General features: G+C 36.5%; 1 protein-coding gene across 3 annotated transcripts in view; it reads left to right on the forward strand.

Annotated features, from left to right (window-relative positions):
• The first annotated feature begins 1,538 nt into the window (after positions 1-1,538).
• The window catches only part of phf14 (PHD finger protein 14), a 69,414-nt gene continuing 56,525 nt past the window's right edge, over positions 1,539-14,427 (forward strand). Inside the window, exons 1-4 of one of the 3 annotated variants that reach the window (XM_056741528.1) lie at positions 1,539-1,766; positions 3,077-3,187; positions 3,772-4,457; positions 5,878-6,019. In XM_056741528.1, the coding sequence (XP_056597506.1) occupies position 1,766; positions 3,077-3,187; positions 3,772-4,457; positions 5,878-6,019 (940 nt within the window). In that variant the 5' untranslated portion in view covers positions 1,539-1,765. The remainder of the gene's footprint in view (positions 1,767-3,076; positions 3,188-3,771; positions 4,458-5,877; positions 6,020-14,427) is intronic. The other 2 variants (XM_056741529.1, XM_056741530.1) reach the window with 2 other exon arrangements.

Raw genomic sequence — 14,427 nt, forward strand, 5'->3', positions numbered from 1 at the left:
GGTTGTAAACGCTTTAACCATGCATTATTATAGCATATAGCAACCAACCCAAAAGCATGCATTTTGAGTTTAATAAATACTCTCTCATACACACCGACAGAAATATGCTGCTGCACAATTACAAATCCTTCTGCTAATATGAAGCATTCCTCTTTCATTTCATCCATTGGCAAAATCAAATGTCACCTACAATGGAGAATGCTGGCAACAGAATGGTGACAGCGATAGTGACGATGATACTTATGATGATATTCCCCAACTGTTTTGATGCCAAGGGATAAAAAACTGCGGCTTTCCAGTACAATACAGTGCCATTTGTCATCAGCCAAGGACAGTCGTAATCATCCCTTGCGTGTGCCTTTACCCATCAGTCTTTCCCTCGCTGTGTATCGGGATCAATCTAGGCTCATTTGTTTTAATCGTCTCCTGTTTGCTAAACTGGCAATGTCAACGGAGGACAATGGAAACAAGGCTCGCTCTCAAAACAAGCCAAAGCCGTGATTTCCTGCTGTTGTATTGTTCGGGTCATGCTGAAAAACTTGTTTGTTCTGAAACCTTCAATAGCTATTTATTGGTGTTGACTATTTAATTAAATATTTAGTTATATGTTTGTTCTAGCAGTTTTATTTTTTAACAAAGATGGGTCAAAAATGTAGGCCAGACAAAAAAAGATTTCTGAAACATAATTATGACTGGCACAAACTTGAAATGTGATAAAACATTACATTTAATAAAAATATAAAAAATTCACATTGCATTGAACCTTTCATTTCATAGACAGGCCTTATAAATACCAGTAAAATGACATTTATTGGCATAAAGACTTTAAACATGAACAGCTTGTGTGCAGTGTAGATCTTATGGAGCAAAATGAATGAGATTAAAAAGAAATCAGTGTAATAATTAAATCAAACATATGTGTATGTTTCCATCTTACTTGAGCATTGCCTCTGGTATAAATCTGTAGCTTCACTTTATAACACTACAGTGTGTCAGTTAGAGCTATGGATCCACAGCTGTATTCCAGAACAATATTTTTGTCATTTTATTAAAATAAAAGATCAATCAAGTCATGCCTGATAGTGTTGCGGCTCATCTGGTAACGTGCAACATCAAAGTTTGAACGCGTTAAGTGTGCATGCATGCAAAATGCAAGTAATGTTAATTGTAGCACTGTGAACTTGGGATAGTGTGAAATAAAACCTCTTAAATTCTTGAAAATAGCAAAACACTTTTATCCTTTTATCACTTAAAAACGTGGCTTTGAATTATAATGAAAAAGAATCAATAAACGGGAAGCTTGGAATCAAGCTAAGGAATATACAAATGATAAATATATAATTTGGTTAAAACGTAGTGTGTTCTTTCAATTTCGAAAACGGTTTATTGACCGTGAAAAACATATATTACTCCAAAACATAAGCTGTATCACATACATTATTTTTATAGGGAGATGAAAGGGTCTTTAATACGTAACAGCTAACAAAACCCATTAAAAATCCATTCAAAAAACTAGCTGGTCTGGCCCGGCCGTTAGCATTAGCGGTTACGCTTTTATTGGCTAAAGGTTGTAGGCTTTCATCTAGTGGCTTTAGCTGCATCACCGCTCAAAGGGATGCAGGGGGTTGCTATGGTTTCTGCGGGCTAAACGTCAGCCAAATGTGTACACGTGATACGCAATATCGCCGACGTAATACGCAGAACATGATCTGAGGAGGCGTTCGTTGTACCTTTGTCCAAGCTATCCAAACGCAAAAACCCATAAAGTGAGTAACTATTGCTGTTATATAATACATATTGATAAAGAAACGAAAGAGTACAACTGTTTCATCTTTAGAATTGACAACTCGTGTTGTAAAATTATATCGTAAACATGAATAGATGGTATCAAGAGGCTATTGGTGCTTTAGCATGCTGGCTAACTGATGTGAAGTTCACTCCATCCTTCAGTTTTGTATGCATAAAACATTGCATATGTCAAACACAGTAACATTACACCGTTAACATGTAATGTTAGAATAAAGGGCGCCACTAGTCTTCCCTATCAAAACTGGCTAGTTTAGGTAACGTTAGCTAAAACTAAAGAGGCAATGTATTAGAATAGGTAGAGCTGCTTATATAGACAGCAATATATTGGGCATCACAAACATTTGCAATATTTAAGGGAACGTTGTGTGCACGTGTAATATGTAATACTACTTATTACTTTGTAATACTAATGCTAAAACTTCCGCTTTAGTCGAAAGTTCACCGACCTTAGGTCCTAATACAGTTCACTATAAAATTAAATTTCATGAAAATTCACTCATCCACATGTCAAGCCGTCTGTGTGTTTATTTTTTTATCGAAAAACAAATTGAGGCATCCTGGAGAACCTCAGAGTCAGAATAAGCCATATATTTAAGTTTTAAAGTATATAAAAAAATATCTTGGAAAATAACAAATCACCTCTAGAGAACACTCTTATCCAACAGCCCCCCGTTTAAGTGCTTTATATGAATAAGAACCCTGGAAACCTTTCCTCAAAAGCCTAAACTTGTTGTCGACAGCAGAAATAAACACAAGGTTGTCTTGTATGACATGTGGGTGAGTGAATTATCATGAAATTTAAATGTTATAGTGAACTACTCCTTTAAAAGGCTGTCATGTTTTATGAAAGTCAAAATGGTGAACTCCAAAAATCACGCACATCCATTATTAAAGTAATTTAAATGACTCCAGATGTTTAGTAAATATATTGCAAAACTATTGGTCTGTGAGAGAAAGCATGTAATTGAAACCCAAACAAGGATATTCCAAACATTTTAATCCCATAAGAAAAATGATTTATGTTCTGCTTAAGAAAAGAAAATATTTGTAAATTGTGAAGACTTGATCAATTCATTATATAATAATAATTATTTTACGGTATGTGTTTTAAAGGATACTTTCTTTATGCTTTCTCTCCTTGGATTTTATATTTAAAAATATTTTGTTCTTTATATCTGACAGCTGCATTTCTTGGCTGGATGGATAACATTATGATCAGTTACGTAATTAAAGACTTCATGTTAATAATAAAGTGTTTTTTCTTTAGTGGATCGTGGGTCGAAACGGCGACAGGTAAAGCCTTTGGCCGACTCTTTGCTGGAAGCTTTGGATTACGATAGCTCAGACGACAGTGATTTTGAAGTAGGAGATGCATCAGGTAATCTGTTCATTTTTCCTCAATTCTTTCTTCTTATCAAATGGATCCACTTATTTGTAGTTAATATCGTTACTATTAGAACTTTTGGGCTATTTGTTCACACTGCAGAAAGCCATTTTAGACTTGCCCCCACTTGGATTTTCTCACCTTTCATGGAAACAGCTGCGGTGGAGATGAGACCTTCATCACTGTTGCCTTGCTTGATAAGACCTCCTGCAATGCGTTACCTACACTTGACTCAATACGCCACGGTTTCATATCACTGTGACAGACTGGAGGTTAACACACAGCTATCCCATCAAGCCCCTGTCTACAAAGTGCAGCCGATAATGAAATTCTAACACTTTGACCCCTCTGGGTCTTAAAGTTGCCTTCTATGATAAACTTTGTCACATTATTCTGATTGGACAATAAATCATTGTCACACGTTGTATTAAATTGCAGTTATTTAACATACTCATTACCAACTACATATGTAACATTTATTTCAGTTTTATATTTTGCATCACATTAAATGTTTTATATTCTGAACGAAAAACCCTATGTGCTGGTAATGATGCTGATCTCTAATCCATTTTTGATAGGTTCAGACGGTACTGGGAATGGAAGCGATGAGGACGGTTCAAAGGACAGTGCCGCGGGCTCTGAAAGCGACTCGGATGCCGTCAGGTCTGCAAACGAGGAGGGCATTGATGAAGCGGAGGCCAAAGATTTAAACGAAGACACAGAGGAAGAGGAAAAAGCCGAGGAAAAAGCCAAGGAACTGTCATTCTCAGACGAGATCAGCAGCAAAGAAACAGGAGGAACCTCCAGGAACCGCAGAAAAGCAGAAAAATCCTCGGAGTCGGAACCGAACGGTAGTGGTACAGCCGAGGAAGGCCCCAGAGAGCTTAAAAAATGGAACCTGCGGCGGAACCGGCCCATGCTGGACTTCACTACGATGGAGGAGCTGAATGAAATGGATGACTATGACAGCGAGGATGACAATGACTGGAGGCCCACTGCAGGGAAAAAGAAAGGAAAAACATCAGGCAAAGAGAAAGGAGGAAGTGAGGTAGAGGAGGATGGGGGTAGTGCTGAAGATGACATTGATGATGATGATGATGATGATGACGATGATGATGAAGATGGGAATGAGAATGAATCCAGTAGCAGCGATAGCGAAGAGGAAGGGAAGAAGCCAAAGAAGAAGGCAGGCAAGAGCACCGGGGCGTTTGATGAAGAGGAGACCAATGACAGTCACAGTACATCACATGGGAAGGTCAATGAGGTTACATCTCCTGATAACATATCTCAAACGTGTATTAAACTATCCTGCATTGAATTATTCTTTTTCTGATGCAATTTCTATGAGCTTAAATTGTGGATTTTTGCTGGTTAGAAGTTAGAAGTCATTACAATGAATAGGTTACTTATCCATAGAAGATATCTTTTAACCAGTCTTTGCACTCCACTTATAGCTGAGGCAATCTCCCTGGAGAGCACAAGGTCACCAGCACAGTTTATAGCGAAGGAGGGTTATTTTATTTCTGTTTGTTAAGAATTCTTTATATTTTGCAACTTTGTGAACTTTTTGCCTTTCAGTGGCAGAATTGCCCCTAGCATTTGATTTATTTGACTCTGGCTAACTAGTTCCAGGATCTTAACGGCTCTCATCTCCTCCAGCTAAATACTTTTCCTTGCAAGATCTCCCTAAAGGAACAGTTCACCCAAAAATGAAACTTCTGTCATCATTAACTCACCCTCAATTTATTCTGAATCGGTATTCATTTCTTTGTGCTACAGAAAACAGAGAAAGATATTTACATTTACATTTAGTAATTTAGCATACGCTTTTATCCAAAGCGACTTACAAAGAGTTTAGGGAGAAATAAGCGATATGCCATACAGGAGCAATAATACAATAGGTGCTAATACAAAGTTACTAGTGTCAACAAAAGCCAGACCAATACCTGTCCAGAGAAAGGTTAAGTTTTTATTTTAGAAGAATGTTTGTAAGCAAACAGCCACCATTGACTACCATACTAGGAAAATTGATTTATAAATGTCTTTGTTCTGTTGAAAACAAATTTTCTTTTTGAAGAATGTAGGAGAGCGAACAGTTCTGGGGCACTTTTGACTACCATTGTTAATTTTTCCTACTATGGTTGTCAATGGGGTCCAAGAACTGTTTGGTTACAAGCATTATTCCAAATATCTTTCTCTGTGTTCATCAGAACAAAGAAATTTATACAGATTTGGAACAACTTGAGGAATGAAAGAATTTTTGGGTTGAACTATCCCTTTAATACTCTTGCCTACAAGATCTGCATAAACTGTGTTTTTGTGTCAGAACATTGCTGCTCTTTTCATTTTAAGCAAATTTGTCCAAAAAAATAGTGTACAAAAAGCTGATGAATTGAATTCTCTTATTTTTTACAAATGAATATTGAGCATTCAGAAAATCTAGTCATTGGCTTGTAAACCATCAGATTAAAGCTCATACAAAAAAGCTCATACAAAAACGAATAGGCTTATCTGTATCGGTTTATGGGATGGGGTAATCTACCAACCTCAGAGCTGGCGTGCTTTTGTGTCCCAACTTTTTATTCTAAAAGTTAGTTTAAAACCTAGTTTTATACTTTAGCTTTAGTTTAGGAGAAACCACTCGAACTGGAGTTAGCTTGTTAAGTTATTCCTTTCTTCCTCAGGACTCTTTGCTGGAGCGGCCCCAGACATGGAGCTCCCAGAGGATGGAGCACATCCTTATCTGCTGCGTGTGTCTTGGAGACAACAGCGAAGATGCGGATGAGATCATCCAGTGTGACAACTGTGGCGTGACCGTGCATGAAGGTAAAATTCTAAACTCGACCGCCTGCCACCGAGGACTCCGCTCAAATATTGATCTCAAATGTTTGCACAAAGTTTTGAAAAATGAGTTATAGAAGGCTAATATTCAGTTTCTCCGATTGTAGCGCTTTCACAAAACGTTTTTGATTAGATTGAGAGAAGTGTTTTCATTGAGATTAGAGTAAAAGCTAAAACAAATTTTTGTTTCGAAGCGGCAATCGTTTGATTGTACGCCACATGCTTGCAGCAGGTTTGTACACAGGATTGCGTTGTCAAGACAGAGTGAGGAGAATAGATACTGAAGGGAGAGTGATCTTCATCATCCCACATTATTAGCTCTTTGCGACTGCGACTCAATGGAAACAAAAATCAATTACTCTTTAAACCGTCTCTTAGCGGCGGGCGTCTCATTCAGACAGCCCTGCTTAACAGCGGCCAAGCGGACTGGATCGATATGTCACCACTAATTTTCAATTACTCACTAATTTCTTTCTTTAATTATTTATTTACGCTTGTTTTTGTGCTGTTACACTCCTGATTTGTAGGAGCATCACAGGTGTAGTTTGACACATGCAGAAAGACATTGAGACTCTTCTGCTTGTGTCAGAGGTTAGGAAGGGTTTGGTTCCAAAACGAGTTAAATAAAAAATCACGTTTTTTATTATGTTATGTTTTTTTTTGTTATTATGGCTTAAATCAAAACAAACCAACTGCAGTTTGATTGATATTAATTGGAATGGACAATAAAAAAACATGATTTTTTAAACAAATGTTATCTCATTTTGGAACCAAACTCATTGGTTTTGTATATGTCATAGCCGGACTATTTTATTAAAACAGTTTTATCTTTTCTACTGATTTTAATTTGTATCTATCCTGAATGTTTTACTCTGAATTCGCATGAAAATTTGTTAAAACCTGAAGAGAATTCTACTTATCTGTGTCGCATTAACAACAGAAGTTATGTCCGTTTTATGCACTGTGGTATAGCAAAGTCTTATTGCTTTTAATCAGAAGGATGTTGTTTTGAGTCCCGTAAGGAATAATAATGAACAGTGTCCTTGAGCAAGGCATATGACTCCAGGTTTCTCTGGGGGATTGTCCCTTTAATAGAAGCAAGTCACTTTGGATAAAAGTGTCTGTTAAATGACTACTTGGTTACCTGCTTGCTCAACAGATTTCATCTGTTAATTTCATCAAGTTAATTACATCTTCACAGTACTTGCATTTACGTCCCTTCCTCGCAGCACACAGCAGTGGCTGCCGGTTAAAAGGGGACAGGCTAAGAGAATATGTGCATGCAGAGCACTATAACAGGTTTATCCAGCGGAAAATTACATGTCTTGATGCATTTTCAAAACGATCTTTGACCACTGCAATGGATTTCAAAAGGTTGAATCTTACCGATTCTGGAGAGATTTCCAGATGAAGCTACCTTATTTTTTTTGTCTTTGGTTTGTTATGTTATTTGACAGTGTGTATTATATAACGTTTATGAGTTTTGTTTATATTTCCGTTTTTTTTTTTTTTTCATATTACAGTAATAAGGCTCAAGTAATTCTGCAACTTGCCAACTTAAAAGTTTTTGTTTGAGGCAAAATAATCTTTATTTTTATTAAGATGTTTATCTTTGTTAGTTTTTTGCTAGCAAAAGATTCAGAATACAGAGCAGAGATATAAATAGTCATTTCTTTACAGTGTATGCAGTACATTTAGCATATTTAGCATAACTCAAGCAATTATTTGTGTCGCTAATACCAAAGGCCAATGAAAATGTATTACTGGTTAAAGAATAAATCAAAGGAATTTAAATTGATCTGCCTATACAGGGTAGGAGAATAAATCTGCTGTCATATTTGTCTGTAATATGTCATGATAAAAGATCTTGAATCATACCGTACTGGATGATCTCATTAGTCCTTTATTTAGTCAGGAGCCTATTGTCATTGGTGTTATCTTAGTCTAATCGTCTGCATTTCCAAACTGAGGGTGTGTTTAAAGATCACCAGCTCTGCCATCCTGGATAGACCTGCACAACAGTAGTGACTGATCCAATCCACGGAGCTCTGCCCACCAGACACACACAGTCCTCTAATTTTAGATTCAGTTCTTTAGGAGTCAACAAGAAGTATATGATGGTATTAAGAGGTCAAAATCTTATTCTGATTGCATTTATTCATGAGCTCTTTGAAAGCTTTTCCTCATGTGAGATGACAGTAGATATTAATGATAGTAGATATTACCATGTCTAAACTTGCTGAGCGAATGTGGATCTTAAGAGATGAGTGGTTGTGTTAGTAAACACTCTTGTGGTTTTCATGCCTTCAGTATAGACACACTCAGGCTGTGTGGCATGTTTTGTTATGTGTAGATGCCTGGGATATAAATCTTCAGACTAATGATCGTTTTTAATACTTTTTGAAGTTGTGAGACTTTGCATGTTGTTTTTTAATGGCTTGTCATTAGAAATGCTTTGCAGTGCTTTAGTAGTGGTTCTCTGATATCTATCATCATCTGGTGCTATCTATCATCACAGGCTATATGGAAACTCTAGTTCTTGATTCCATTATTCAGGGTTTTCGAGAATAAACATTTAAAGGTAAAAAATATGATTCAGTACAATAATTACACATTCACTTGCAATAAAGATATACATGGTTTGTGTAGAGCACTTTTATTTATCATCTGTCAAGAGTGTAAAATATTGAGACACTTGATACATTTCGATGTTCATTTTCAGGACATTTTTGTTTACTTGTGTACAGTTAAGAATATTATGCTGGGTCAATGTAAAATCTCAAACAAACCCAGCTACTTTACAGTGATTTCAATAATAATCCGAATCACAGTGGTGTTAGTTGAACCAAGATCCAAATTCTAATAATATTTCCCATGGGCCACATCAGGATGGGGAATGCCAGCAGCATCCACGCGCTGAGACAGCTGTTTCAGAGCAAAATTCCTCACCTGGTCCCGTCACTTGGCACCTGCTAGTCCCAGCTGTTCCATGGTACCACTCGTCCCAGTGGGAAGGGCCTGGTTGGTCCCAGTAGGTGGGGTGGAGCATGTCACAAACACTCACTTAAAATTTGTGCGCTAGTTTGAAAAGGTGACCTTTAGACGAGTTTATACAATAGGCTTATCACAAAGGCAAAAATAAGGTTTGACCCTTTGGGCTCTCCTTTCACTGACCAGTGATTTAGTGTTCAGAGCGTCAGTGCTTTGAATGCAATGAAATGAGTCTGGTTTCGCACGCCGCTGTAGTTAAAAATGGGATGTCACGATTCAAGCTGTGGAGGGCATGGGTGGCCGTTGAAACAAGGGATTTAGATTCTTATCTGGCTATTTGCAAAGGGAAAGTTCAAGTGGCAGCTTTGCTTTACGTTGCACTGTTTGGGTAACGCCACTAGGCAGCGAGATTCGGAAATGTTCTTGGGAAGGAGCCAGGAAAAATGGAATGATAAAGTAATGGAGCACAGGGGCCACAAGAGCAGCACTGGAGATAAGAGACAAGCTGTCATCCTTAGATGCACACAAGTGTCTCACAGCTTGACTCTAAAGCTCGGCAGTCGGCGGAGGCTCTGACCTCGCATATGGCCTTGTTCAAACTTTAAAGGGAAAGACTCTATCAGAGCGGAGCTCACACAATTTCCATTCTGGTCCAAACTCAATTTGCACGGTCCTCATTATCCAAGATTAACCAAGAAGTGTTAAAAAAACACAACCAATATACTTGATTCGGTCCGCAAAGCTATTCAGACTAATTATGAATCCTTTTGTCTCCCTCCAACTTGTTTATTGTTTTTATTTCTTTTAGCAGTTCATTAAACCAAAAAGAGGATTTTTACTGGCTATGTCTTAACGGCCGCCACTGTTATCCAATGAAGTGAGTTTATTAAAACCGTACCCCAATAAAAGGCATCACATCGTTCAGTAATGGTTTTGCACTCATTGGAACACCAATTACCATGCTGCTGCTATTGATTTCAGTAAGACCCTAATGAGTTCTGGACCGTAAAGTTAATTATTTCCCCAAACATGTGCAATTAATTTAAGTTGGTTACTTGCTTAAATAGCTTTTTTTGTCAAATTTGGTCCACTGAGAATATTGTTTTTTTTATGTTGTCTTCTGCTTTGTCTCAATTTGTTGTCTTGAGTAACTTTGTAGTTGACACTTACCACAACTTTGGTATCCGTTTTTTTATTTACTAAAATAAGCTTGTTCTACTTGTAGGTGTAAAAACGCATTTGTGTTTTATCAGTCATGTTAAATTTACGTTATTAGTAAATTATTGCATCACAATTTTAACGTCTTGATGGATCACATCATTTAGGGTTAGGTTAGGAGAGATACAGCTATGTCCAAAATCTTGCAAAATCTCGCTGTATCACTTCAAGCCACAACCCTCATTTAGGCAGGAAGCAACATTGCACTGGGAACACCAATTTGCACAAGACCCAAATTTAAGTATTTGTCTACGGAGAAACATTTTTAGAATCTTAGAATCAAGAGCTTTCGTTTGCTCTTCTGACAAAACATAATAGGGCAATTCCATGAAAATGTCAACCTTACCATGAAAATATGTAGTTTTTAGAAATAGCACATATGTCAACATTTGGTGGTTCAGATGCCCATTTCAGGTCTCTCTTCAAGCTTTGAAAGCATTTGTTTTAATTTTAGTGCATGTTTTTTTTAGTTAGGTAAGTGGCATTTTCAGTGGTGTCACATCGATAACAGTACATATTCCTCATGAATAGAAACATGAAAATTAAAATTAAGTCATTATTTTGAGTTCTGTGAAGAGGTATTCCTTCTCCATTTGTTGGGTATAATTGCTTCAGGTTTGTAAATTTTAATTCAAAGAAATCCTACAATATTGTCGTCTCCCCAAAACCGTGTTTGTTTTTTGTCACATCCATAACCATGTTTATTTCCCTTTTTGAAATGGAAAACTTGTGTATAGACGGACATTTTTCTTATGTATCAACAAGAGTTTAGTAAACAGATGGTTCAGTATATTGATCACAAAAACATTCTCTGAGAGTTTTATACGTCACATCCATTATGCAGAATGTCACATACATAAAGCTGGAATTGCTCAATAGTTAAGTTTAGTTTTATTAATGTTTTAAATTAGCATTTATTTTTAGATTTTTAGTTTTAACTGTAGTACATTTTTTTGAAATTTTGTCAGTCCATTATTAAGGCTTTTTTATGAGTTTTATTTTGATTTTAAAATTTCAGTAAACAAAAATGTTTGTGAAGTTTTAATTTTAGTATACTAAAGTAACCTTTATAGTCTCATGATTTTTGTGTGGTGGAATGCAGCTCAAAATGACTCTTTAAACAAGCATTTTTCATATAGTTAGCACTGTTCGTTTGATAAATTTCGTAGTTTGGGAACTATTTATAAAGCTTAGTTTTATGAATAGGTTTCTGTTTAAAACATTATTGCCAAAAAGTTTGCTGAAACAATCTGTATCGCATGTGTCTGTTTTCACACTGGTGCACCTGACAGAGCTGATACAGATGATTTATTCCTAAATTAATTCAGGCATTTAGCTCAGGGTTAAAAATATGTTTTTACTTTGCTTTAGCCAATCTTACAAACGTTCTTTTTGGCAATGGTACCTCGGTTTCTTTGGCCTTCAAAGAAGATTTTACCCGGTCAGAATGTTTGATTTATTATGCTGGATTTGTGGCAGGCCAGTCTCATCATCACTTTGGTATCACAGAGGGTAGTTGACTAATAAACCGTTTGTGACCGCAAACATTTAGAAAACAAACTGTAAATAATATATTATTTTATATTGATATCTATGTTTATAATGTAAAATAGCATAAAAGAGATTAATCTTGATTGTTATTTTATTTTTGCTGTCTGACAGTAGGACTCTGTTTATTGTCTATCTGTTTATTTTCAGCTACCATGTTCAAGGTTTCAAACAGCTAAAATGAACACTTTAAGTAATTGCTGAAATAAACATAAAACTGCCTTGTGATGCAACAATCACAGCAAGACAGAAGTAACTTTGTTTCATGCGCAGTTATGAGCATACATGTGAGCATAAATGTGGACCAATTGCCAAAAATGCTACCAACTGTATGTAAGAATGTCGGTGTCATTATTAATCATGTTGTTATTTCACAGAGTTATGAATAATATATGATCACAAGAGAAGGATTTAATGTGTTTGATAGCTACATGCCATTTTTCCTTTCTCTGTATTGCAACCCTCCAGAACAAAAACAATTCATTTTAGTCTTTGTTCTTAAAGGTAGCATGCTATTATTGAATCGCTGTGGTTTCATCCCCAAACAAAACCAACTTCACAGTATAAAATTTGGGATTATTAAATTAAAATGTTATCTTGTTTCATTTTTTGTGTAATCATATTTCTTTTCACTCACCCCTTAATGAGGAAAGGATTTATTCCATGCATTGCTGGTTATGAAAATAATTGTATTATTATTATTTTTTTCAAAAGACTTTTTCAGTGAATCACTTCTCCTGCTTTACATCCAGGCAGCTGCTTTTCATAGCTGGTACCTCTGTTTTTTTACTCATCTGTCTGGTCTGTGGGCTTTAATTAGCACTATTCATTCACTCCTTTGCTCCCAACTTCTGTTGTTTCTCTCTATGGTCCTGCTTTGTGTGCTGTCTTAGCCAATATTTAAGCTATTATTTAATAAATCTACTTGTAGCATTTAGTGTAAAAAAGCTTTAAAAACATCTCTGCTTAGTGGTGACTCAATAATTTGACAAGGAATAACTCAAAAGCAACTTAAGTTATTCAGCTTTGTTAAAATAGTCATTGTTTGGGCTGCACGGTAAATAATCGGGATACCACGAAATCCTATTGAAATCAAGTCACCTGCGAAATGCTATGTGTCAATATTTTTTTAAATGTGTAGGATGTCCGTGAAGCACGGCCTAGGGATCAGTATGAAGTGCTGCTCGATCTAAACGCAGTGCGAGTTTGAGTCGCTTATAATGTGCATTTGAAAAAGCAACACCCGTCAAACATGATCATTATAAATATCCTTTAATATCATGAAAATACATGATGAGGCTTGAGTAACAGTGATTAAAAGATGTCCATAGCTATTTCCTAGATTTTAGAACGTGTTATGGTCTTCTTCTGCAGTGCGTATTTGGAGTTTCCGCTCGAGAGCACCCTCTGGCTTTCGGATGTACCAGCATTTTCCCGTACTTCACTCAAAAGCTGTGCATAAATCGCGTGATATTTATTGTCGGTTCATCGTGAATGCCCTAGTTTGGACATATATGGGGGTCCGATTAGGCCTTAATTATTGAAATGATTCTTACAAACACTGATGAAATAAAAACTTTGATCGACCTTAGTGAAATTCATCCACATGTATTAATGAAATAGATCTTACAAAACACTAGCGAAAATCATTCACATGTATTACTGAAAGGTTTTTAACAACACCATTGAAAATCATCCACGTGTATAACTAAATACCCTTTACAAACAGACATCAGAACCAGTGAAAAGTGACAGGAGCTACCAGATATAACTTTTCTTAGCAGGTCATGTGACCACTGTCAGCCCAAACCTCGCACCAACAAAAATGAATGAGCACATTTTCAAACAGTTGCGCCTTTATAATTCAACCTCAGATTGTAGGTTTAAACCACATTGTGATCTAAGGAACTCACTTCATTTTGCGACACAACAACAGATGTATTACAAAAGTTTGCCGGGGCTCAATACGAACTAAACCGAAATGCGGGTGCAGCATTCTTTTTCAGTGAAATACGCTCTCATCAACTGCACTGAAATCTTTATATATGTGAATGATTTTCGCTGGTGTTTGTAAAAGTTAATACAGTACAGTTATTCATATGAATAAATTTCACTCTTGCTGATCGATGTGTTTGTTTCACTAGTGGGTATAAGAATTATTTCAGTAATACATTTGAATGACACTAAATTCGATCAATGTTTTTTTATCACGAGTGTTTGTAAGAGTAATTTCAATAATTAAAGCCTAAACGGCCCCTCATAGACGTACCGTACGCATACATGCCACCAGTATGTGATTGCCTTATTCCAAACACATTATAGTCATACCCACAAATAGTTTAAGTGTTTCAATCTGCCCCGCACCTTTCTCCATTAAATCTTGATGCACCCTAAAAGGTTTTCTCTTGATTTTGTCAACACCCTTCCACAGGTCGCTGTTAAACTGCAGAGCTTGTAATGGATAATCTCCCCTCAGGGATTATGAAGCTCTACCATAGTCATCACTTTTTTCCAGTTTAGCTCATATTAGCCAGCACCCTGTGGCTTAGCAGGTCCAGCTTTGTATCAGAGTTCAAAAGGTACATCAGAGATTTGGTTGACGCTTCAGTTAAACCATCAAACCGATCGTTGGGAGC

The sequence above is a fragment of the Triplophysa dalaica genome, chromosome 25 (genome assembly GCF_015846415.1).
Source record: "Triplophysa dalaica isolate WHDGS20190420 chromosome 25, ASM1584641v1, whole genome shotgun sequence".
In the NCBI taxonomy this organism is placed as follows: Eukaryota; Metazoa; Chordata; class Actinopteri; order Cypriniformes; family Nemacheilidae; genus Triplophysa; species Triplophysa dalaica.